At 43.6% G+C, this 25,294-nt stretch overlaps 1 protein-coding gene across 1 annotated transcript in view; it reads left to right on the plus strand.

Annotated features, from left to right (window-relative positions):
• Positions 1 to 560: 560 nt before the first annotated feature.
• Positions 561 to 25,294, plus strand: part of LOC306712291 (sterile alpha motif domain-containing protein 10-like) — a gene marked incomplete at both ends in the record, with an annotated part of 36,391 nt that continues 11,657 nt past the window's right edge. Inside the window, 3 exons of the mRNA XM_079181505.1 lie at positions 561 to 621; positions 11,542 to 11,729; positions 23,095 to 23,263. Coding sequence (XP_079037631.1) covers positions 561 to 621; positions 11,542 to 11,729; positions 23,095 to 23,263 — 418 coding nt within the window. The remainder of the gene's footprint in view (positions 622 to 11,541; positions 11,730 to 23,094; positions 23,264 to 25,294) is intronic.

Raw genomic sequence — 25,294 nt, forward strand, 5'->3', positions numbered from 1 at the left:
CCCCCCCCCCCCCCCCCCCCCGGCCATTCTATAAGCCCTTTCTTTTTCATTCCTCTTTATTTCCTTTTATCCCCTCGTCCCGGTCGCCTTTGTGTGGATGCAGGGATGGTGTCGAGCAGATTATCAGCCAACTCACAACGGTCATTTATTCATTTCATTGTTTGCAAACCCCTCGGTGCTCAATAACCTTTTGTGTTTGTGTACATTTTGTGCCAAAACGACTGGTTTGTTTTTTTTGTTTCCACGCTACGTTGCTCAGACGTTCCCGTCTCTGAGCAGCGACACACATGTGCAAACAAAGCAGAGTGCTTGTGTGATTTTCATGGAGATTCAATAAAGTATTGAGTCCCCCCCCCCCCCCCCCCCCCCTCCCCTCCCTCTACACCCCGGTCTCGGTCTCACCAGGCCACAGTGTGAGTGCACCGCATCGATTCACGGACCGCATGTGACAATCAAAACGAGCCGGAGTCCATTCAGACTCTCCACTCGGCTCCGCTGCGGTGAAGTCGATCCTTCCCGCACATGGCAGCGGCCTCGTGTAAAGAGTGTACGGAGCCGGTATGCTCAGCAGACAGAGCGTGGTGGATCCCTGCCGGACGGCCCTGCAGGCGCTCACTGAAGGTATTTGTGAACTCAAGGATCCAGAATGCCACGTTGAGGCGTGTGCGTGAAATGCTTCTGTAATGCCAGCTTAGACAGAGATAATGGCAAAAACCTGTTTGTCTGATTGCTTGAATCACTTTGGAGTTCATTAGCAGTCCATCTGGCTCGTGGCGCTTTGGTTCCAAATGATCAGCTCAAATTGCACTTGAAAAACAAAAAGATTATGTTTTGATATTGAAACGTGTGCAGACTGTTTTCTTTGTGCTTGATGACTTCCTGCTGGTTATTCAGTGTTGTGCCTTTATCGAGGACAGGAGTCAACATGGAAATGGAGTATTTTAGTACTTTTTTGTACCCAAACATCTGTTAACTCCCCCTCAGGCGGAACATTTTTGCCACCTTGGGGGATGAAACGGCTGTAAACAAACTCTAAATATTTAAAAAGCCAATCTTGTCAAAGCCGAGACGCTTGTGTTCACTTCACATCCTCGGCGTCATTTTTAGATTCTTCTCGAGTAGAACTGCAGAGGAGGACGCTGATCGTGACAGAATAAACCGAGAAGACAGTTTTGATCTCAGCATGAATGGAGATTTGAAAGCTGAGGAATGATGTGTTATTCTTTTGTGACGGCTGAAATGACTGTAATTCGACATGTTCAGAAGAACATAATGCCGACGTTCTCTTCTACTTCCTCTGCACTGAAACTTCGGAAATCTTGCGAATCTGCAAGTCAAAAGTGTAAAACTTTGGACTTCGATGCTGACTTTGATGTTCGATCTCTTGCGTTTGACCTTTCGCGATATTAAATCATTTAACGAATCATCTTAACCTTTTACAATGCTTGCTTGTGGATATCACCGACATGTGAGTTTAACATGTGCTCTGCCTGATTGACCTTTTTAAATCTAATTTCCCCCCGATTTTTGTGTTCTATCTCATCTGGGGCGCAACGATCCATTTGGAAGTCCTACGCAGGCTAATTTAAATGGATTTGTGGAAAGTTTTCAACACAGTAGTGGCAGCGTGTGAAGAGGACTGATCCGCTCAAAGTTAGGCCGGCTTGTCGAATAATAATTCAATATCTCATAAACAACATCACGCAAATGAACACGGATGGCGTGCGCCCTTGAAGAGCTCTGGCAGTTTAAAGCGTCTTTTTATTATTATAATTCTTTTTACAATGGATTCATTATGCAAATGAAGCTAACAGGAGCTGTATGTGGACGGTGTCAGGGTCAACATTTGCAACATATGACTGCAGTAGCTTGTACATGAATTTCAATTTTTCTCCTGAAAATGCAGAGTGATGAAGAGAAATATCACTTATTGCTGCTTTAAAATTTAAAAGGGGCTTAAAGGGACAGTTCACCCGAAAAATCTGGTGTTGAAATACTTAGTTAGGTTTAATAAAAGATGGTGAAATACTTAGTTAGGTTTAAGAAAAGATGGTGGTTTGGTTTGAAATAACAACGGAAGTGCCGTTACTGAAGTACGCAATTTCGTGGCATATCCACGAATTACAGCACGTTCTTTTTCGTAGGTAGAGCTACGAATGCCGTGTGAAAACAGCCTGATCGCACCTCACATTCTATTACTCAACCTCCTCCTCGCTTCTGCTCTTGACATTCATTTGCTCTGAGTTATCGATCCGTCAGCGAGATCTAATCTGCCCGTGTCGTCATACCGAGGCCTGGCTGCTGTGAAGGGGAGAGAAAACAATCACGTGATCTCATCCGCTCGTCGTTTCCTCTCGTTCAATTCCCGAAGCAATTAATATTAACGTTAATCTTCGATCCATTCGCTGCTCTGCGACGCGTCGTCTTCACGCCGTCTTCCTGTCTTTGTTCATTCCTTCGTCCTCCTTAAGAGGGCACGACCATGTCAGACCTCTGCATCCCGTCTCCTCCTCGGTGACATTCTGCCTTCCTCCTCCTCTTGTGCGAGACATGCTCTGAGCTGCTGTGAGCCGGAGTGGATATGACAGCCGGTGTCCTCGGGTGGAGGAGCGAGGTGGACTGAGTTTGTGTGTTTTATCTAAAGTGATCTGTAATTGTATGTTCTCTGACACAGTGATGGATAATCAATAGTCCTGTCTGTCTCGGTTGGAAGTGCGGTGGGGGCCGGAGTGGTGAGTGGGGAGTTAAGAGAGTAGAAGTCATGTTGTCCTCAATGCCGGGGCCTCCGGTTCTTTTATGCCTCCACGCCGGCGACAACCGGAAGGCTGGAGGGTTGTCCGTCCATCCAATCCGTTCTCATGAATGTAATATCTTAGGATCGCCAAGAGGGAATTTCCTTGAATTTGGCACAAACGTCCACTTTGACTCAAGGATGAACCACAGACTGTAAATAAGATGTGGACGTAGTCACCGTGACGTCACTAATTAGTTTCTAGACTGCTGTTTTGAAGCCTTGAGTTTGGCATTTTCTGCCATTGCCATCTCGGTTTTTGGTCGTCGCCATCTTGGAGGACCAGAAGTGACACGAGAGGGCGGAGCTAAGTACAACAGAACGCTGAATAAGAACTTTGTAGGCAACCAAAATGTTAAAATGAACTTTCATGAAGTGAAAACACACTTTGAAAGGGTTAAATTTGTAAGATGAAAACACGGACACCTCCCAGACGTGGTAGCGACCTGTCAATCACTGTGTAGCTCCGCCCTAAAGCATCCCCTGCTTTATGGTCTGTTTGACTCTAAATGGACCATCATTTACTAAATGAACATCATACTGTATTGAAGAAGACTTGAAACTAGAGATTGAGACCATAAACTCATGTTTACAATGTTTACTGAGGTAATAAATCAAGAGAGAAGTAGAGTCATTTTCTCATAGACTTCTATACAACCAGAGGAGTCGCCCCCTGGTGGACACTAGAGAGAATGCAGCTTTAAGACACTTTCTACGCTAATTATGACAATTTTACCCAAATGTCTAATAGGATAAATAGTGATGACATTTTGGACAGACAACATGACACAACCGTGACACGGAAACTCAAGTTTTTCTTGCCTAAAAAGAGGAAGCCAAGGCGCTCGGCTTTGTTCTTCTTTGTGCTCTCAGGGTGCAGACTAGATGGACTTCTACAGCGACCAGCATCGTGAGCCCTAATTGCCCTGCAGTTTAAATCCAGAATTCAGCCTCCATCCACATGGCTGCATATATATATACAGACTCTCTGTAGCTTTATTCCGATCCGCTGGCCTAAACTGAAGCAGACAGGGATTACACAGATGTGTGGATATGCGGATCCTCATGCTGGCATCATGAGTCACATTCACGTATGCATTGGCGTGTCCTGGCATTCGCCGAGGCACACACACACACACACACACACAATCATACCCACAGATTTAGCCGGCGTTTCTCTCGTTAGTGTCCTGATGAGAGTCGGTGTGTTGTCGCGGATGTCCATTGTTTACTCCCGTTTCCGTGTCTGCGTGTTCCTGTGACACTGATGGATTGTGAGAGGTAGACCTCAGCCCCAGTGTCTCATGTCAGAGTGGGTAATATACTGCAATGCATCATGGGAAAAGCCCCCTGGGTTCCTGGGTTTTATATTTATTTTTAGCCGCAACCAGAATTCCCCCCCCCCCCCCCTCTCTCTGCTCTTTCAAAATGGAGTAATTTCATGGCTCATTCCTGGGGTTAAGACCAGGTCTGGTGGAGTGGAAGATTTGTAAATAGCCTCTCGCTTCACCTCCAAACATCCAAACATACCATATATAGGACCAACAAATCTGGATCACTGGTGGATGTGGACATAGTGGGAGTTTTGCAGCAATCGGTCTGTTGGATGCTATATTTAGGACTTAAGTTTTAATGTGTAACACAGGCATGAAATCACAGCATGATGAAGTTTCAACCCCCCCTTGCAGATTACAGAGGAATGAGGAAAACTGGGATTTTTTTTTTTCCTCTCCTCTTTCGCTTAAAACTGCAAATAGAAATCTTATCTTTGATTTGAATAAGAAGCGCTCGGTAGGGAGGGAGTTGATGTCAATATCACGCTGCTGAAATAAACCACAGCACCCTCTCCGTGATCCCTGAAATAAAGTGGATTACTCAGAACACTTTCCTCAGCCTCCCGGTGAGAGGATAGAAAAGCGAAGTCCCACCATGCGGACCTTACTTCAGAAACATTGTCTACAGGAGTCAACAGCATAAAACTAATTTTATCCCGTTTGAATGATACATTTTGTCGTAAAACTGTGAAAATACGTAAATAGAAAGACTTCACAACAAAAGTTGCTAAAGTGGCGTCTCTCTCTGAAGCTGCACATCAGGTAATATATAAAGTTACATTCGTGCGTGGAACCTAGCTAAGTTAGCTCGCTAGCTAACAAGCCAAGCTAACGGCCGTGTTGGTGACGTTTATCACGTGAGACGAGATGTAGATCATCTTTTAAATGGACAAATATATAAGTAATTCATGGCACAATTCAAATGGGATCAAAATGAATATTTACTCTACATTTTATATATATTTTAAATAAGGTCCCATGGTAGTCCACCGGAAGGGGAGGGACCTCACCTCTCACACGCGCCCTGAAGTCGATGCCAAGGTTATGCAAAAAAAATAAATAAATAAAAATCAAACTTCTGGAAAAAAGTCCACTCAGCAAAAAAAATTCCACCCGGACTAATTTAGATGCTCGCATTTGGAGTCAAATCAGTAATGTCCAGCGATGCCGTGTTAATCTACGCTGTGGGATTTGGCTCGGAACGACCTTCCAGGGTTCTGTACCTAACAGCTTAATTACCTTTTCAAGAGGGAATACCTCCGAGATTTAGCGGCCGCTCTGCGCGGCAGATATGCTGCTCAGTCAAGAGGAGGTGATATGAAGTTACACTTCACTGAGCTGAGTCGTATTGACCTACCTACCCTCTGCGCACACACACACATAAACACACACACACACACATAAACACCTGTCCGACACTCTGCCCTTGGTTTTGACACCTTTAACCACCAACTGTTCTCTCTTCCTCCCTCCACCTTTTCCCTCCGACGCCACAGATTCCTGATCTTTTTCAAAATCGCACTAGGTCACGTCTTCTTATTTATTCTTATTTACTGACTCAGGAGACACGTACCATGCCATGTCTCCCCTCCATCATCCTTTGTCTCCTCTCGCCCTTCCTCGACTGGAGGTGATAAAAAGTCACCGGCAAGGGCAGCGAGAAAAATAATACGACAGCAGTTAGTGACAAATAGGACCGAGGAGACTCGGTGGTTGTCGATGGCAATCAAAGATCCATTTAGAGACACTACTTCCTCTCATTCAGCCTCGTTTAGAATACGTTGCATTTTCCCAAAGCTTTGCGATCGTAAAAAAAGCATCCGGCAGATGAAATGTCACTTTAAAAGAGACGTAAATTGGAAAGTATGAATGTTTCAATCAGTAGAGACGAAGTGAATGATAATCGTTCATTATAGGAGATGATAATAAAGCTGTGACAGATAGTCTCTGGTGCTTCGACTCTACGGGAAGAATTGTAATGGAGGAGAGTCTGCAAGATAACACCCCCCCATCCCCCCCGTGGAGTCCAGATGCTGTTTGGCTGATGACATGATGAAGACTGGGCGGTGACAGGGTGATGGAGGGGAGCTCGTAGCAGCAGCATGATTAATTAATTTGAAGAGACAGTAGCAAGATGATAAGCTAACAGTGAAGGTGTGTCGCTGAAACGATCGACATCCCCGAACAATGTTAGCAAGGAAATAATGACGCACGCATGAGGAGTGAATGGCAATGAGAAACTAGAATTATTTCCCCGGCATCCAGCTTTGCATCATCTGTCCAAAATGTTGTCACTTCTTCATTTTATCATGTTAGATATTCGTGTTAAAAGGTCATAATTAGCACATGAGTTCATGAGTTATGGCCTAAAACCACAGACTGCATGTAAGAAGTGGACGTAGTCACAGTGACGTCACACATTGGTTTGTAGACTGCCAATATGAAGCCAATGAACGACAGCTACCATATTTTGAATGCGGAGGAGTGACGTAGAGACGCCGTAAAGTATACGCATCCCCTGCTTTATGGTCTGTTTGACTCTAAATGGACCATCATTTACTAAATGAACATCATGCTGTATTGAAGAAGACTTGAAACTAGAGATTGAGACCATAAACTCATGTTTACAATGTTTACTGAGGTAATAAATCAAGAGAGAAGTAGAGTCAAACACCAAATGACTGGTTTTCTTATACAATGACAGAATTGTCACGTATATATCTTCCTTGAGGCTGTTCTCAGCAGACAGACCGCAGCTCGTGACTTATTCCTCGCGGCTATAGCGAAGTTCAACCCGCGTGCAAAACTTTATGTTATCAATCAATCAATTTATTTGTCCAACCCCCCCCCCCCCCCCCCCTGCCCCCCTGTCAGCTCCTTCAACTGGTGCATTATTCATCATGAGCACCAGCCTCATGAGTCTCTGCTCCACCGGACTGGCACACAGAAAAAAGACTCACCTGCTTGAGCGGAGCTCTGCGGTCACTGTGTCAGAGAAACAAAGGACACCACAGCTCATTCTAATGTTGACAAGCATTTCTACTTTTGCCTTTAATGATTATTAATGCCACCAAATACACCTTAAGCAGTTTATGTATATTTCTCCTTGTTTGTAATATGCATAAAGCGTTTTTACTGGAGCTGAAGTTACACCTTAAAAACAACTCAGATTACTGTGATAGTTTAATTTGCTCCCGGGAAAGAAAATGTCAAATTATCGGAACAAATATGAATCTCTAGTTCCTGAGATATCACATTCACAACGTGAGGTCACAATGACCTTGATTTTTAACATTTGACCACAGAATTCTTCTCAGTTCATCCTCAAATTTGAAGAAATTTACTTTCTCGAGAAACATATTAACCCTCTGAACCCTAAAGCAGTTTCGGGGCGTTTTTCGCTTTTTTCACATTTTTCACATTTTCTTTCTCTGTGGCTTTTGATTTTCACTTCAATATAAAGTTGAATTTCTTTGATAATTTCTTTTACAAAAATTGGAAAACAATGGAATCTATATATCCAACATTGTTACAAGTGTCCAAAAGAGTTATCGATTTGGAAAAAATCTCTACGTGCTATAAATATTTATCTATTTACATTTTTACAACCTCTACTTACTCCTCTCCTCTCTGCTCTGTGATCATCAGCCTGAAGTTCAGTTAAACTTTCACTGACTTTTTGTCACGTTTCTGTTGGTCTCTCGTGAGTCAATCATGTCGTCATAGTTGCGTTGAGGAACTCAGAATTTTATATTTTTTACAGGATCTGGTTAAAGCAAACGGTTCATTTGGGGCGATATTTTTATGTAGAATAATATGTTTTTGAAGAAATATCACAATTTTAAGCTTAGCTTCGGTTCCTTCCTTCCTTTTTCTGACGGAAGCGTTCGTCACACATGATGTGTTCAAGGACCCCCGGAAAGATGAAAATCTAACGATTATGAGAGTTTTAGCAACTTATAGCTGTGATATACGGTTTAGTTTTGGCAATTGTTATTATAGAAAACATGCTTTACCATCCCGCCGGGAGTAGAAGAAATTCCCTCAAGGCGTTCCTGAGATTTCACGAGAATGGACCGGAAGGACGAACAACCTGAAAACATAATGCTCAGGCCTAAACCTGCATAACAACATTCTCCCTGACTGAACTCACGCTTGAGCTTCATTTAACCACGTTTTGGGTGATTCTACTTTCTTGTGTCAGGAGGTCAAGTCGACCCGAGTCCATTGAAGCTCGATGAAGAGACGCTCCTTCATTTTTATGACCGCCGAAGGTCGAAAAAAGGTCGAGGCTATTGAGATGTCAGTGAAACCCGGAAAGTCCCGATGCTGCACTTCCTCATCTACGAAGCGATGTCCATAAAGGGCAGGTCGGTCTCTGTCTGATAATTGGAAAGCACCCGCCTTCAACAGCTTGTGAAATGAAGTTGTTTCGTGGTCTATTAACACGTCTCCCTGCCTCCTCTCTTGAGCTTCTTTCACGTCGCCACAGTTTGATCAGTGTACTGTCAGTGCGCGTGGATCCAGTGCTAATTTACAGTGCCGCTCTCTCTCTCTCTCTCTCTCTCTCTCTCTCTCTCTCTCTCTCTCTCTCTCTCTCTCTCTTTCTTGTCTCTTTTCGGAGAGATTGGCAGGTCTTTAGGGTCGCAAGGCGCTTAGCTTCCCACGTTCCTTCCTCCTGTCTCCTCCTTCCCCCTTAGTCTGACTGCCAGTAATTACATCAGGGCTGGGCTCGGCTTGTCCCGACGACCACAAAGACCTGCCAAGCAGACAGAAAGAGAGAGAGAGAGAGAGAGATAGAGAGAGAGAGAGAGAGAGAGAGAGAGAGAGATAGAGAGAGAGAGAGATACTGCTGCATGAGAAGACACAGAAGTAGCAGCATATAGAAATGTGGAAGGCGGCGTACGAAGGGAGAGAAGGTTACACATCAGTGATTCCTGGCAGGCCTTTTCTTGTTTTTCATCTCCATCCTCTTTTTTTGTTATCCCTCCATCGTGTCTAGTGTGAACTCTGCATTCATCGCTGACTTTGGGTTGAGAAAAAGTGCACCACCACCACCCCACTCCCCTCCACTTATCTCAGCTGCAACCAAGAGCTTCCCACCAGCCACAGCTGTAATACAGCAGCTCTCAGTGGTCTGATCATTCTGCAGTGCGAACACAGATTGGCTAATCATAGCGTAGCATCGTCCAGCTCTGACCAGAGTCCGACGACCATCCGGCTCTGCTCCATAGACTCTCATTCCATGGTTTCAGATGTTCTTCATGTTCAGGCTGGTTTAGTGGATTTGGAGATTTAGAGAGGTTGGAAGGAGATATACGTTTCTGAAACGTGGAGCTAACAGCAGAGCATGTTAGCACATCATTAACTAGCGTTAGCACGTCTATGCTACGCTAGAAGATATACTGAATGTAAACACATGCTTCCGTTGGTTTTAAGTGATTGTAACAGTGAATAAAGAGGAACAGTGTCGTTCCTTGGTGTCATTGTCTTCTGTCTGGATCTCATCAGGTGATGTGTTGGTTCACTGTCGCTCTGTGATCTGTAGCTTTAGCTTCTATCTTTATCTTTTTAACCAGTTTTCACTGATGATTCAGTTTAGAATCCTGGATCCATCCTTCAAACACATATTGTAGACCCTTCAGTCAATTAAGTAAATTAGATGCTCTTTGTTTAGGGAGTGCAGTTAGTGGCAGTGTGGGCTCTGTGGTAACGTGGCTCTGACAGCTTGACGGAGTAGCAGAAGGGGGGCGGGGCTTAGCGAAGGGTCACCAGGATGGCTTGTTGTCGGTGAAAGGAATGGCAGGTTTTTCTCGGTTTTTACATCCAATTTTTGACAGTATGTCTTGTTACATCTTCACACCTATTTACCAGGTGTGGGATGATAAAAATAAAGATATCACCTAAAGAAAGCAACATAGCAAAGACCTTATATAATAACTTATATAACTTATATAACACATTCAAATAAAACAATCTCTCCTCTTTGTTTTAAATCTGGTCCCCAGAGAGGAGGGAGGAAATGAAATTAAGAATTCATTCAGGAGATAAAATGAGGCTTTTCTCAAAGAATGCTCTGACAACGTTCTGCTCATAAGAGACGTTTTCTTCTCATATTTAAAAGTAATGAATGCAACATCTATTATGCCTTGTTCCACTTTTAGCCCCTTCATCAGTAATTCTGTCTCCTTCTCAATGATTGCTTTTACACGCACACACATGAATCAGGGGATTTGAGAGTGAAATCCAGTTGACACACAACATGGGAGTGTGCTTCACATGAGTAAAGAATGCTGTTATAACATGAACAAACAGTGGCATATTCAAAGTATATTAATGCCTGTGATGCAGTATTTGTACTATATTATCTCCACCAGGACAATCACGTAATCGATTGTGTATGTGTGCGTGCATCCATGAGTGAGTGAGTATGCAGCTTTGTGTCCGTCCACAGCTAATCTCTCATTCTGCTGCAAATGTTGTTTGTCTTCATTCGATCACACAATATAGCAGTGCACTCTACTCGGTGCACCTTTCTAGTTTATTCTAGTGTAAACATGATATACCGATTATCAGGACCAAATATAGCTGTGTGTTAACCGGGTTTCTCTTTACATGACGTTTAAAAGTCAGGTTACTCCATAAAGCTGACTCCGTCATGCGTTCTCTTGACCTTTCCCTGCCCCCTTTCCACTGTCTCCTCTCCGTTGGGTCTGGCCGACGTGCCGTCAGATCCTCTTTTATCATCATTCACATGACTAATACATTGGTGTCTCGGTATTCTTCCCCTTTCAAAATGCACCCACTGTCACAGACGACCGACCACACTACAGAAGCCTGTTCAACTTGATGCCGGAGACGCCCTGTGGCTCTTGCGGAGCTGTGCTCTGACCCCTGCATTGACAACTTGTCTGCTCCGCTGTCTCACAGCTAACACCCTACTCCTGAGAGGAAAGGAAGGGAAGGACAGACGGAGAGAGAGAGAGAGGGAAGAATACAAAAATATATAGTCATGATGTAGTATTAAGATAATCATGGATTAATCTAGCAAGAGACACACAATTCCCAAAAAAACAATCATGCGCTTCCTCTGTGAATATGCTCTCAACATAATTGGAGATCACAGTGGAGTAGCACTGGCTGCTGCCCACCATCACCAAAACAGCCATCTGTTTGTAGCTGTATGAGAGTCGGCACACAAAGCATGTAATCGGGAGTGAAGGCAGTGAATCCTCTTAGAGGATTATCAATTATTTTGTTTTTTTTTAGGTGTTCCCTTTCGCTTAGTTCATAGACAATGTGTACGCAAGCCCGTTAATAAACAAAGACAATACAAAGTGAGTGCTTATCGGTGTTTTTTCTGTCTCCTCTTCTTCTTCTTCTTCTCTCTCTCTCTCTCTCTCTCTCTCCTCTCAGCGGCGTCCAGCTTCAGTTTTTGCCGTGCCTCCCTGGAGCACACGGTGTCTGCTGAGGAGCTGAGCTACCAGCTGCCGCGTCGCGCCGGAGGCAGCAACCTGACCTGGCACGACGGCCGCGGCCAGAGGACGACGGCGCACACGCGCACCGTCAAACTGCTGCAGCAGCCCGGCACAGAGGGCATCCAGGTATGAAGACAAACAAAAGACGTGCAAAAAAGGACCGGAGGCAGCGCTGCTGGAGTGTTTTCACTGCATGTGAATAACTTTTGCTCACGAACAACAGTTTACAGATTGAATGAGTCGTTCAGGCAACGAGGGATAGCTGAGAGTTGGTTCAGGTTGGACAATAACAAACATGGAAGGAGAAGGAAAAGTTACTTGGTTTCACTAGTGAAGCAATGGGAATAAATTCTAGCCACTGGGCCATCACAGCAGTTTAGGAAAAGAAAACATGCTCTTTAACACAATAAAACCAAAAGATATCAAGAGATCTAATCACATTCTATAGTAGCTTGGGTTCAGTTCAGCCAATTCCACATACGAGTGTTTTAAGTGGGATATTCTTCTTGTTATTTCAATGCAGAATTTGCAAGAGAAACACACAAACAAAAATGTTTTAGAACAGAAGAAAGGAAATGATTTATTTTCTTCATATTTATGTTTTAGCGTTTCATATTTTGTTTGTTAATCATATTTGACAGACATGTCTCTGACTAAATGGAATAAAATGGTCTTATGAACCATCAAAGGTTCTAGCCACATGTCTGTTAAACAGATATGATGGAATTAAACTTTCATTTTTTATTTCAATTATTCAATTTCTGCACAATAAGACAAAACAAATACTTTTATATTTTTATGGCCCAGGTCGTTGTAAGTTTATTGTACATTATAATTATCTCTTATGGTTCACTTGTATCATTTTGTATTGAATTACATGACAGTAGTAGATTAAATACTTTAATAAAGTAGTTTCTTTAAGTAGTTAAATTAAGAAAATATTATTTCCCTTGATGGCAGCTTTGCCATAATTTAATATCGTCCTGTGTGAATTAACTGGGAGCTCAAAGCTATTTATTTTTAAAGTAGTGTAATGAAGCGTCCCTGACTTGGGAGGGTAAAAAGTGCACATACGCACAGAGATAATCTGTAACCATCAAGAGAGACAAGCGAGAGCGTCAATGCATCACCGTCAGTGTTGCATCTCTAGGAAGTCTAATGGTTTTATCTTGTACATGATGTTGGCTGGTCTCACCTGAGCCTGTGCTTGATACCACCAGAGAGAAACTACTAACGGAGGAGTGCTACGAGAACTGTTACCACACCACTTGTGATGTAACAGTGCTTCTACAAGGGAGCACATACAGTAGAAAATGGACTCAGAAATAGCACTGTATGTCCCATGTGTTTGAAAATTTAGTTTATTCCACATATGCATGTTTTTTCCCCTTCAAAGCTCAGCAACAGTTTTAACAGAACTGAATGTCTGGTGAGGAATGTCTGCTTGGTGGCTCAATGTCAGTAGGGCCGTAGTTGTTGTTACAGAGACCATACGCAGCCCTAGATGGCTGGCTAGTTAGCTAGTTAGCTTGTCCTTCTCCGGAGCGAAGGGAAGTGAGGTGGAGGAACTATTAGACCCAGCGCTGCCGCTGACCACCAGCCTGCTGTTTGGCTCATTTTCTGTAACCAGTATAGCATTAAAGCATGGTGGATATCTTTCCAACTCTACCTAAGTTTAATAAAACGCTAGCTAACAAGCTACCTAGGCAACTGTCCAGCTAGCTAGCTAGCTAGCTTGTACTAGCAAGATAGATAGTTTGCTAATTCCACCATGCTTTAATGCTACACTGGTTACAAAAAAGTTCTCACTCATCTAGCGATTGCAATGAGCTTTCCTACACCGTGACAATAGTGTGTGGAACACGCATTAAGTTGTTTAATTGTACTCATTTACTCTGGCTCTCTAGCGCCACCACGTCAGTTAACATTTAGTGGAGCCAAGAACCGCACACGGGCACATATCTCACTATATTAGGTAGCATGTAGTTACACACGAGTACACGCATTGTCAAAACATCTGATCCTCCATGTGTTCAAGTCTCTTGACCTCATCTCTTATTTGATTCTGCATCCACTACTCGTTTGAGTTGTTACTGCGACTTGTCGTAAGTCGGTTTAGTCTGTACAGAAGTTAGCCCGCGATAGCAACGGCACAGATAAAAAAAAATGGCCACCGGTCTGACCATCCTGCTGCTGATTCTGTTTCTACAGTCTCACCAGCACAATGTGAAAACAGCAGCCAGAGCAATTTACTTCCACACAAAGGCAAAAGATAAAATAAAAAATCGATTTGAAGGCCTGTGTGTTTGAACTAAAACAGCGTCGGACACAATTGGCTCCTACTCCTCCCATGAAAGAGAGCCGATAGCCCAGTGGAGGTCATTTGTTTGGTCTCCCCCCCACTGCCTTTAAAGAAAGTTTGCCCGGCTGCACTGTGGGGCTGTGAGATGTACATATGCACTGCAAGATTGTTCAATAATTCATAAAAGACTGCCCCCTCAGCTATAACAGCTATAAAAGGCTTAATAAAAGACGAGTGGGAAGCTGTTTCCATGTGATTACGCAGAGACTGGGTAATTAAACCTCCTCTATACCATGAGAAGGAAGGCTTATCATTTCCTCATGGCAACAAGGCTCGTCATGCATTATTCAACAACTGAGCAGTCCAGCTCTATCTGATGCAAACACAACAATTTCCAGTGCACCTCTAGTTTCAAGAATAGGCATGTGTGTGTGTGTGTGTGTGTGTGTGTGTGTGTGTGTCTGCGGGGTTGTGTAGATTGGCGTCCGTGCGTCCAGTTCTCTCAGGAGTGATGATTAGATTATTCCTTTGTTGTGCACACATCAGCTGTAATGAGGAAGCCAGTTAAGTGAAACACAACACAGCACAGCTTCTGGATGTAAAGGTGGGACCTGGGTAATCTTCCTTATCTGTTTAACAAAGCTAATACAACACATTATGACCTCCAATGCAAACTCATGTGCACACAAAAACACACACACACACACAAATATGTTGATACAGACCAGTCAGTGGAGACGAGAGATAGAAACACCCGAAACGACAGAATTCTTAGATAAATATCGTTGTTCACGCATTCACAAGCATGGCTGACAAGATGTTCCCAAGTACCTGTTCCCAAAGTACATACATACAATATATATATATCTATGTGTATATATATATATACATATATATATATACTGTCATTCACAATATACTACTCAGCATTTATCCCTTATTTTACTTGAAACAACAAGGAAAGCATTACCAGCGAGGTGGGATAATTTTATTTATTCCCTAAGCTGTGGTCCGTTTTTCAGTAATTTTCTAGAAATTAAAGTGAGTTTCTTGAAACAAAGCTGATTGCTGCACTTAAGGTGTAGAAAAAGGTTCGAGGGATTCTGAGTATAGCAGCAAACAGCTATTTGCTATGTAAAGATAGAGGTGTATGAGACACCTCTGCATGTGTCAGACGTGTCTGCAAGGTAAACGCTGTTAGTTTTATCAGCACCGTTGCTGCAGTTTGCACTGTTAGCGCTGTTAGCACCATTAGCTGCAAGACGCTGACTCAGTCACCCACATGTTGAGAGCCATAGAGAGGCAATAAAAATGTTCCCAATCTCGTGTTTGGCACCATTCATTTGTGAAATAATAATGTCGACCCACACCTGCAGCCACCGAGTCCATGAAGGCTTGAATGGTTTGTTAGAATAAAGGTTATAAACTCATTTGTGTTGTTACATGTACATTGCTGCAGGTGGACCTGTATGCAGGCCTATCGGCTAATAGGTATTTTTCCAAATAATGACTCCTTGTGTACTTGCCGCTGCGTCTGTGGCTTCCTTGAATCGGCTGTTGTTTGGGAAGCCATATGGGGGGGGGGGGGTTAGTGGGTGGCTCATTTAGCTGTCTGACACACAGCCGGTGGGTGAACCCTTAGATGAGACGGGGGAATAGGTGGAATAGCAGAGACAACAATTTAGGAAGTGAAAGCAGCCGCATGTGCCTTCTCTCCCCGTTATCAGAACCGGGTACAGGCAGCGAGGCCCTTATTCACTAATTTGCCAGAGAAAGGACCGGTCTGTGATTATGTTTCCCTCTTCCTTACAGAACACAGTGGCTGACCTTCTCAGCTGACACCGAGAGAAAACACACAAATATACCACACAAAGCATCCCAACGTTGACTTATAAGGACATGAATGAGAAAAACAGTCTGGATTTTTTAGGGTGGTCGTCTCCGGTCGAGCTCATTATTTTAGCCACCGATCCACCGTTAGCTACTCACTGAACGACGCCATTAAACGAACGTCAAACTTCTCTGAACGTGCACTGCTGCTGTGACGTATCCTAATCAACAACATGCATACATTAGATATAATTATGTTTTTAACAAGCCACGATCTGAACCCAGGAAAGTCCACTTGCTGTCGTCCAACATTTGAAAGACAACATGTGTCCTTTTATCACGTTGCAACTGTTTATTCACATCACTGCCGGTTTGAATAGTTGTGATACGCATTTGTTTTGCGCATTTTCATGTCATTTATTCGTCACGCCGCGGCTGTGAGAGGGCCTTTAATGTGGCAGCTCAGACAACCCTCATATGCATCGTTCTTGTACGTGTCAACATGTCACTTGCTAGTTGTCGTGTTAGTGACGATGCAAGTTTGAGAGACACAGTAGAGAGAGCTGCCGGGCAGTGAGGCAGAAACGCTCGGGCCTGTATTGTCCTCCGTCCCTCCACTCAGTGATGTGTTGCTCTGTACGAGATACATGTTTGACTCATGCTAAATAGAGAGCTTTGTGAAAAATCCCATCTGGCCCTTTGTCCTCCCCCGCTGAGAGGGAGACATTCACAAAACCCCCGAGTCCCGAGGACGACCAAAGGCAGAGCTAACGGAGGCTGACAGTTTACACAAATAGACGCTCAGGAAAAACGCTCACACATAAACATATTCGCAATCACAGCGACGCATTCAAACACACATATGCACGAGGCTAGACTGAGCGGTGGGAGACATGGGCGGGGGGCGCTAAATGATGCAACAGAAAGCTGCCAGGGACAAAACGGGGGAGAGGAGAGGAAAATGAAATGAGAGGAGTGAGAGGGAGATATGAAGAATCGTGTGTCAGGATCTGTCAGGGTCTTTGGCAGAAAGGCAGAGCGAGAGACGGATCGGCTCGGTGGATGAGAGACGGAAAGAGAGAGAGAGAGAGAGAGAGAGAGCTGTTAGGGTCGGACAGCAGAGCATACGGAGAAAGATGGAGGAGTGTTAGTAACCTGCGGAGAGACGAGGTGACAGCACAGAGAGGGGAGAGGCAGGTGTGTGAGATACAGCGCACACAGATTCTACAACACGGATTCACTTTGCTAATTGGTGGAGCATCATTGATCCACGTCAGAAGGACAGAACGAGTGACTTCCCCACGCTCCTCTGATCCCCCGATTCATTCACACTGAAGGTGCTTTCACGCCAAACAACTGTTTGTTAAAACAAACTCGGGTCCGTTTTGCTCGGTTAAGTCCGGTTCTTTTCTGGGCTGGTGTGAAGGTGTGAAGGCAGTCAGTCAACCCTGGCGGGGAACCAAAGAACCGCCTGTAAAAGGTCTCCGGACTCTGTTTCTGGTGTGAAAGCAAACAAACCAACCACAGGATTTTAAGACAGCAGATATGTGATTTTAGCAGGATTTTAAAAACTACTAATAAATCCCTCTATTGATTGTGAAATCTGTTCAGCAAGCGATCTTATTGATCTGTATTTGTGGTCATGTATGCACGTCAGCGCGGGCCTTTTTCCTCCTGATTTATAGGCCGGTCAAAAGCTTCTATACGACCAGAGGAGTCGCCCCCTGATGGACATTAGAGAGAATGCAGCTTTAAGACACTTTAGCATCGGCTTCGATCGGCAGAACCGGAGGTTGCCTCCTGGATCCCGCGGTAATACGCCACGCGCACGTGTCCGCGCGCTTCCCCGACGTTCACATCAAGCAATTTTTTAAAATACTAATAATCTGTTATTTCTCTGTTAGCTTTGCGACAATGATGTGAAAACAATTTGATTTCCCCCTCGTGGGTCCTGATGATGACGAGTCACCTGTCAGTCTGTGTAACTTCATGTTTTCTCTTCTTGTTTTGTTTGTAAAAAGTGTGAACAGGAACCAAAATGCAACAACGTATCCATTTTTTTGTCCCCCTGAGAGGCAAAATGTGTCTCTGTGTGTGTAGTGAAGTGAAGGCAGAAGAAAGATGGAAGGGAGGAAACAAGAGGGAGGATGTCAGGCAGGCAGAGGATACAATTTATGAGGAGCAAGTAGAGCGGGGGATAAGAGACATGATAGAACAAAGTAAGCAGGGAAGGACAAATAAGCTGTGGGGAGGATACAAACAGAATGATCAATAGAGAAGTGCAGAGACCAAAGTCAAGAGCATGTGGATGAGAGGAAGCAGGAAGACGGGGAATAACACAGACACAAATATCACCTTGTTGAAGATATTGAGACTCCTAAAAGTAGCATATTAGTTTATTATAAGTCATTTGTCCATTTTAAGTAATAGGCTCAATAACAAGCTTGATTCTCATATTTGTGCACTTAATATGACTCCTTCTCATACAGCGTTCGTAGCTATACCTACGAAATGTAAAGCGCTGGAATTCATAAATATCCCACAAAATCTATTCGTATATAAACCATCGTATTTATTAAAGTTTAAAGAACCCACACAGGGCAACCAAAACCGGGTCTTTCACCCAGGAGACCTTTGTTTCTAACAAAGTCTTTCACGATCTTTTCCTCAACCTAACGAAGTAGTTTTGTTACATGAACTTAACTAAGTTGTTTCCTGTGAGGACGAAAGTTTAAGTTCACGTAACGAGCAGAAATTGATACGTGCTGCTGGACTTTCGTAGGAAAAATGAGGAGTAACTTTAATAAGATATACGAACCGTCGTATGAGGATACGTTGAAAAACTCATCTAACTACGTCAACCTTTATATTTTATTTTCTTGAGGGTAGCTTAACTGATAATAATGTAGGTCAGGCATGTATAAGCATTATGCTTCTGCCTTTTCAGTCACATTACTAGATTGTATGTAGGTTTTATTTATTGTGTTGTGTGTGAAGGCCGAGTAAAAAAACAACCGACTACTCTACATATCTATTATCATCCTCCTCTTCCTCTCCATATACAGCCTCCCCTCCCCTCCCTCCCAGCTCCATATCTCTCCCCCACCTCCCTCCCTGTGGGTAATGAATGAAGGAGCTCCTCCCGCTGGACAGAAGTAGGTCTCGGGAGGAGTTGGGGGACGACGACGACACAGAACTGGCCAGAGGAGATACGGTCTGATGGATGGCCGAAGAAGAGGGGAAAAAAAAACGAGGGAGGAAGAAGATAGAAGGAGGGATGAAGATTCCTTTCCGTCTGGCTTCTCGATGATGATGAAGGCCATTACTCACACAAAAGAGCGCCGGTCTGCTCGCTCTCTCTTTTTGTTGCTCTTTGTTCACCCTCTCTGTCTGACCGGCATCTGTCTCTTTTCTTTTTAGTCGTTTTTAATGACAGTGAAATAAGTGAGTTGTGACGTATTCAATAACTAAATCACAAATATCTGCATCTGTTCACCAGAATCGTGGGCTTTAAATGATGCTTCAGTGGATCTAAAGTTCTTTATTTTATTATTATCTCCGCCAGGCGAGTCAGTCTGTGCGTGAGTGAGTGTGCATCTCCGCGTCTGTCCACAACTTATCTCGTATTCTTCTGCAGCGAACTGCATCATATTTTTGGGTTCTCAAAGCTCCTTTTATACTCCCATCGACTGCCTGCCGACTGTTTGAAGTCTCATACTAACGTATAGCTGCTGCATACTAATACTCAATCAGTATGTACGGAACACTACCTACTGAAAGAATGATTGATTAGGGATGTTTTTACCAGTGCACTGTTCCCACTGAAGCATGCTCGAGGGACGGCCGGGCCCTCGAAAGGCAACTCCGCCAGCGGCCACGTCACTTAAAACGTCGCAGTAGATTCTCGATAAACTGATCACATATTTGGAATCTAAACATTTACTTTCACGCCTGAAAACATATTAAACCATAATAAAGTGACTTGAAGCCTCAATAAACGCCCCATGAAGATGCAAATACCATTGTCACTATTTAAGAGGCGCTTTTACAGATCGTTGGGTCGTCTCTTGGGGAGCGTATATTCAGTGTTTATTAAAATGTCTCTTCTCATACACATCGACTCCCTGGATTATAATGAATCTGTCTGCTGAATCGTTACCTGCACTATTAGTGGAGGTGTTGATTTACTGTATGCTATAATGTTAAGGGTTGTGGAGCCAGCAGGGAAATCTGCTCTCCTCTCCAGTCATAAGTGCAACATTACACATCGGCACAACAGTAATGATTGTGGGTAAAGCGGAGTTCAGCAGTGGCGGCTGGTGTGTGTTACTGGGGATCCCGTTCAATTTTACACACAACTTTACTTTAAAGCAACACAATCCTCTTCATTTCCACATCCAAACTGTTTTTATTTTTATTTTGAAGGAGTGGATCTGGTCTGCTCTGCCTTTGTCGAGGTCAGAAGGAGTAATAAAGTTGGATGTCTTGGTTGTAGACTATAGTGTACATTTAGAATGTGTCCGTTCCGCACAGCGTAGTTGGTTGATGCCTTTATTTGTCGTGGGAAAGCTGCTAAAAAACAACAACAACAACCAGGCGCCGGAACAGAATTACGCCATTGTTTCTGAAAAAACATCAACAATTCAAAAGAATTTCTTGACATGCAAATGAATTGCAGGAAAGAAAAGGCCCCTGTGGTGTGTAAAGGCCTTACATTTAGCATAATTAACGAGCGATCCAATATTTACTCAACTAATGACGACTACAGAAATGATGGCCCCCCCCCCCCCCCCCCCCCCCCCCCCTCTCGTCCACATTCATTCATCGTCAAAAGAGAGACAGGGAGCATTTCCACACCTCTCCCAACTCAATCTCAGTTAATGAATGGGAGGGCGAGCAGTAAATTTGGGTTATTAAAATGGCCTCGGCGCTCCATTGAGTCGGGCTGGAAGTGTGTGTGTAATTAGGAAACGAGCAAATACGCCGGAGCGGAGAAATGCAGTTGTTTTCAATTAAGGCCTACAAAGCAGAACGCACTTAGCTGGTGGACCAGCCACGACTTGATAGGGCTGCTTGGTGCTTAAATTGACAGGAGGAGAACCCATTACAGCAGCAGGCGAAGATGTGAACATAGTTATGAACCTGCGTCCGTCACTTATTGTCATGCGAAGGTGTTCTGGGAGCCGGTCTTTGTGTCATTAACGAGGAAGAACATTAGATATCGAGCTACAAGAGTGCGAGCAAGTTGCATTTATGTGTGTATGACATTTCAGCATACATAATCCCATTAAATGCAGTCAGTTATGTGAGTGGAACGTTTGGCAGCAGTTCTGTGTTTTTCACTGTTGAAAATCAGCCAAAGCCTTTGTTGTGGAGTTGGCTCAGTCAGAGCATGAATGAATGGATTAGATATGAGACTAAGTCACACAAAAGAGAGAGAGAGAGAGAGGGAGAGAGGGGGAGAGAGAGAGAGAGAGGTTGTGTTTCCTGCCCGTATGAACTGGTTGTGACTTTATTAACGTCCATTTTAATTCCTCGCACAAAGCCGTGATACACAAAGAGAAGCTTTACATCTTATTGGGCAAGAAAGCCACAACCTACGGGTCTAAAAAAAATTAAGCGAAAGCTCCAGTCTCTTAAAGCTGCATTCTCTCTAGTGTCCACCAGGGGGCGACTCCTCTGGTTGTATAGAAGTCTATGAGAAAATGACTCTACTTCTCTCTTGATTTATTACCTCAGTAAACATTGTAAACATGAGTTTATGGTCTCAATCTCTAGTTTCAAGTCTTCTTCAATACAGCATGATGTTCATTTAGTAAATGATGGTCCATTTAGAGTCAAACAGACCATAAAGCAGGGGATGCTTTAGGGGCGGGGCTACACAGTGATTGACAGGTCTCTACCACAGCGTTGTCTGGTTTTCGTCTTAGAACCCTTTCACAGTGTTTTCATGTGAAGACAGAGAGGAATAAACACATAGATAAATATGACAGAATCTCACTAATGTGGAGTTGGTTGTGTCACAAAATAAAATTACCGCAGAAAAAAACACCACAGCAACCACGACTCTACACAGCCAATGCTGGTAGAAATAATATACGGAATGTAATTACCATATCAAGATATGTTGTTGAAGTGCCACATTGTGCAGAATGTTAAAGAAAATATGGTGATAGCACTTTTACACTTGTCTCTCTAAATGAGGGCTGAAAGGCAATAAAAAAACGAAGTGCTCCTTTTAATCAAAACAACGGCATCTGTTTGCCTTTAGACGCTTACAAGCTTTTACACTTTATGTCTGCTGTTAATTTAGGTTACATTTGTGCTCATTATGTGACATGCCATTTAATGCCTTCTACTTAATCATGGGTTTTCACATCATTCTATCCCAAGCCTATTATATTTATAATGTTATTCATTTATAAATCTTTTGGTCTGTGCTGTTGAAATCTTGCTCTGTGAAGCACTTTGGGCTGTGAGATTGTATGAAAGGTGCCATATAAATAATGTTGGGTCTCTAATAACAGATCCACGTGTTGGTAACGGGACGGGGTTCTGGTTTCTGTTTCTAGTCGCACACGTCGTCTCTAAACTCAAACTCCAGACTGCGTTTTCTACGTTGTGATTCACGATTTTACTACCAGAAGGGATTTTATCGCAAACTGCATTGGAACACCTCTGCCCAGCTAATTTCACATTAATGAGAAAATCCAGCATGTTTCCCATATATAAGTAAGCTAGAACAATTACAAGGTGATTATCTGAAAAAAAAAGTTCCAGCTTGCATCACATTGTGCCACCAGGAAATTAAAATACAAATATACACCCACGCGCACCGGCTCTGTCTTGCTAATACAGCAGCAAGATATAGTGGAGTAATGTCTACCTGAGCCGGGAATGAAGTCACTCTCTCTGTGTTTGTTATCAGAGCTTCTCCTGGATTTGTTGACATAACCGGGCCGACCCGCGCGCACCTTTTTAGTGCATGTGAGCGTGCCCGACTGGATCGCTCTCGGCCACATGTCGATGTGTCCTTGGGCAAGACGCTTAACTCCAAAATGAATGGGTATAAATGATTAGCTGGAGTCCTGATGGGCAGGTGGCACCTTGCATGGTAGCCCCTAACATCAGTGTGTGAATGTGTGTGAATGGGTGAAATGTAGTGTCAAAGCGCTTTGAGTGGTCAGTTTCATGGGTTTTACGTTTGCTAGCGACGTGTCTCGGTGTGTTCGGCCGTCTTAGCACCGATAGCTGCAAACCGCCGGCTCAGCCGTCGCCGTGTTGAGATGCAACAGAAATGCTCCCGATCTCTTGTTCAGCACCTTGACCGTAACGTTTTCTGCTTCTTGTGTGTTCCAGCTGCGTCCGGGCGAAGCCTTCACTGTGTATCACACCAGTCCGACTCTGTCCAGTCTGTCCAAACCGGTGGTGCTGTGGACTCAGCAGGACGTCTGCAAGTGGCTTAAGAAACACTGTCCTCACAACTACCTGACCTACGTAGAGGCCTTCTCCCATCACGCCATCACAGGTACAGCAAGACGTCGTAGCATCACTGAAATCCGACATGTCTGATCGGGATTATTTTGTTGAAATTAAAAAAGCAAATTTGCACTTTTGCAACTGTTAAATGTGCAGAAATGGAGTTGTCTTGTAGTTGTTGAAGCAGACCTTGTCCTTTGACCTCTGCTCCTTTTTAATAAGCACAGCAGTGAAGACTAAGACATTGCAAAACCAAATGCCATAAAAGGCTTACCAAATGTCACACAAAGTTGTATTTTTAGGATCGTGGTTCCACGGCTTAGCTTCTTCAACTGGAAACAGGTTTACACTCAAATCTCTTCCAAAAGGAGATTTAAAAGGCTTTCGTTCATGTGAGGTAACGGAAAAGGAGTGCGGCCTATTTTTGGAGAAGAAAGGGGAAAGCTGCAGGAAAATAATGGTGGGTTATCGTGTATCGAGCTCAAACAACACCTCCACCCACACACACACACACACACACACACAAATGCATGTGCACAAAAACCCAACAGACACACATGCACAGGTACCTGCAAATGTGCACACATTTATTCGCACACATTGGCCGACCAGACGTCAGAGCGGTTTCTTTTTTAGCGTCTTACAGAGAACAGATTGCTGTTCTAGGCCGTGGGGTCAACCAACACACACACACACACACACACACACACACACACACACACACACACACACACACACACACACACACACACACACACACACACACACACACACACACACACTGTCTTCAGGGTTACAGCAGCTCTGATCTGATCATTTTTATTTATGTATTCTCAAACTGAGAGAGACAGAGAGGCTTAGATCCAATTACCGTCACACATTCACTTGTCCAGCTGGATTTCATTTTCCCGGAGTTATTAGCTCCTGCGTTTTGTTGTGCAAATGTCGGGCGACTGTGTCTCTTTTTTTTTTGTGCCGTTGATGCATACACGGCATACAATGAACAGAAGGATGTTGGATCTCACCAACAGCCGAGAAATGAATTCCGAGTCCGTACCATCTTAGTTCACTGACCCAGAAGTAATTGCGTCTCTCTCAGCGAAGGCGCAATTACAGAGCAACAAGCTGCCTCAGGAGATCAGTGTAGCTTCTTCAGCATCTCTTTGCTTTCTCATGTAATGGCCCCTGTGTGTGTGTGTGTGTGTGTGTGTGTGTGTAGAGATTCGTGCTTCCATTTCCGTCTGACTTTTATTAATTTCATCGCGGACGTTTTTTATTATTCCGCCTGTTTTATTGTTGGTGGGAGTCGACAGGATTTAGATACGGTGAGGAATAGACTGTCAGCCTTTGTGTGCAGCGTGATTATGATGCTGTTCCCTCACACTCTGATGTATGTGGAGCTGCTGAAGAATTGACTTCCCTACATCACACACTGTGATTGCTTCTAGGTTGACAGGCAAGCCTGATCTGGCTTTTCTGCGTGCAGCACAATCCCTTCCTCATTTTGAGGCGTTTGTACTTTATTTGAATAATTGAGTTTGAGCAACTTTACTTTATTCTTCTTGTCAGAGAGAAAAGTTGTGCTTCACTATTTACTTGACAGCTGAAGTTAATAGTTATTTGCCGATTAAGGTTTTTCATAGTGAATATAAACTATGATTGGTTGTAAATACTCTATATAGAATCATATATCATCTGTGTGGTGAAGTAGTTTGTTTCTGAAAGGGGCTTTTCAGCATAATAACCACAGAACGTATTGAATGCAGGATTTGTATTTAGAAGTATGTATTTTCACATAACTTTTGCTAGAGGGAGAAATGAATAGTCAAATAACTAACTTTAATGATAAGATAACAGTGTTTGGTAAAAACAAATGACCTCTTTTTGTTAATGATACTTTGATGGCGATACATAATATAATTCATGTGTGTTTAAGTGTAAACGTTTCAAAGATGGACTGAGGCATCAATGACCGTCTGTGAACATCGGGTCTAAATCTTGTTACATCCTGATGATTGTTTGCAGAGATATCACAAAGCATTTTTTGGGGTATTTGTTCCAGCAGTAATGAGTCAGATTA

This window comes from Pholis gunnellus (assembly GCF_910591455.1).
Source record: "Pholis gunnellus genome assembly, chromosome: 2".
Taxonomy (NCBI): Eukaryota; Metazoa; Chordata; class Actinopteri; order Perciformes; family Pholidae; genus Pholis; species Pholis gunnellus.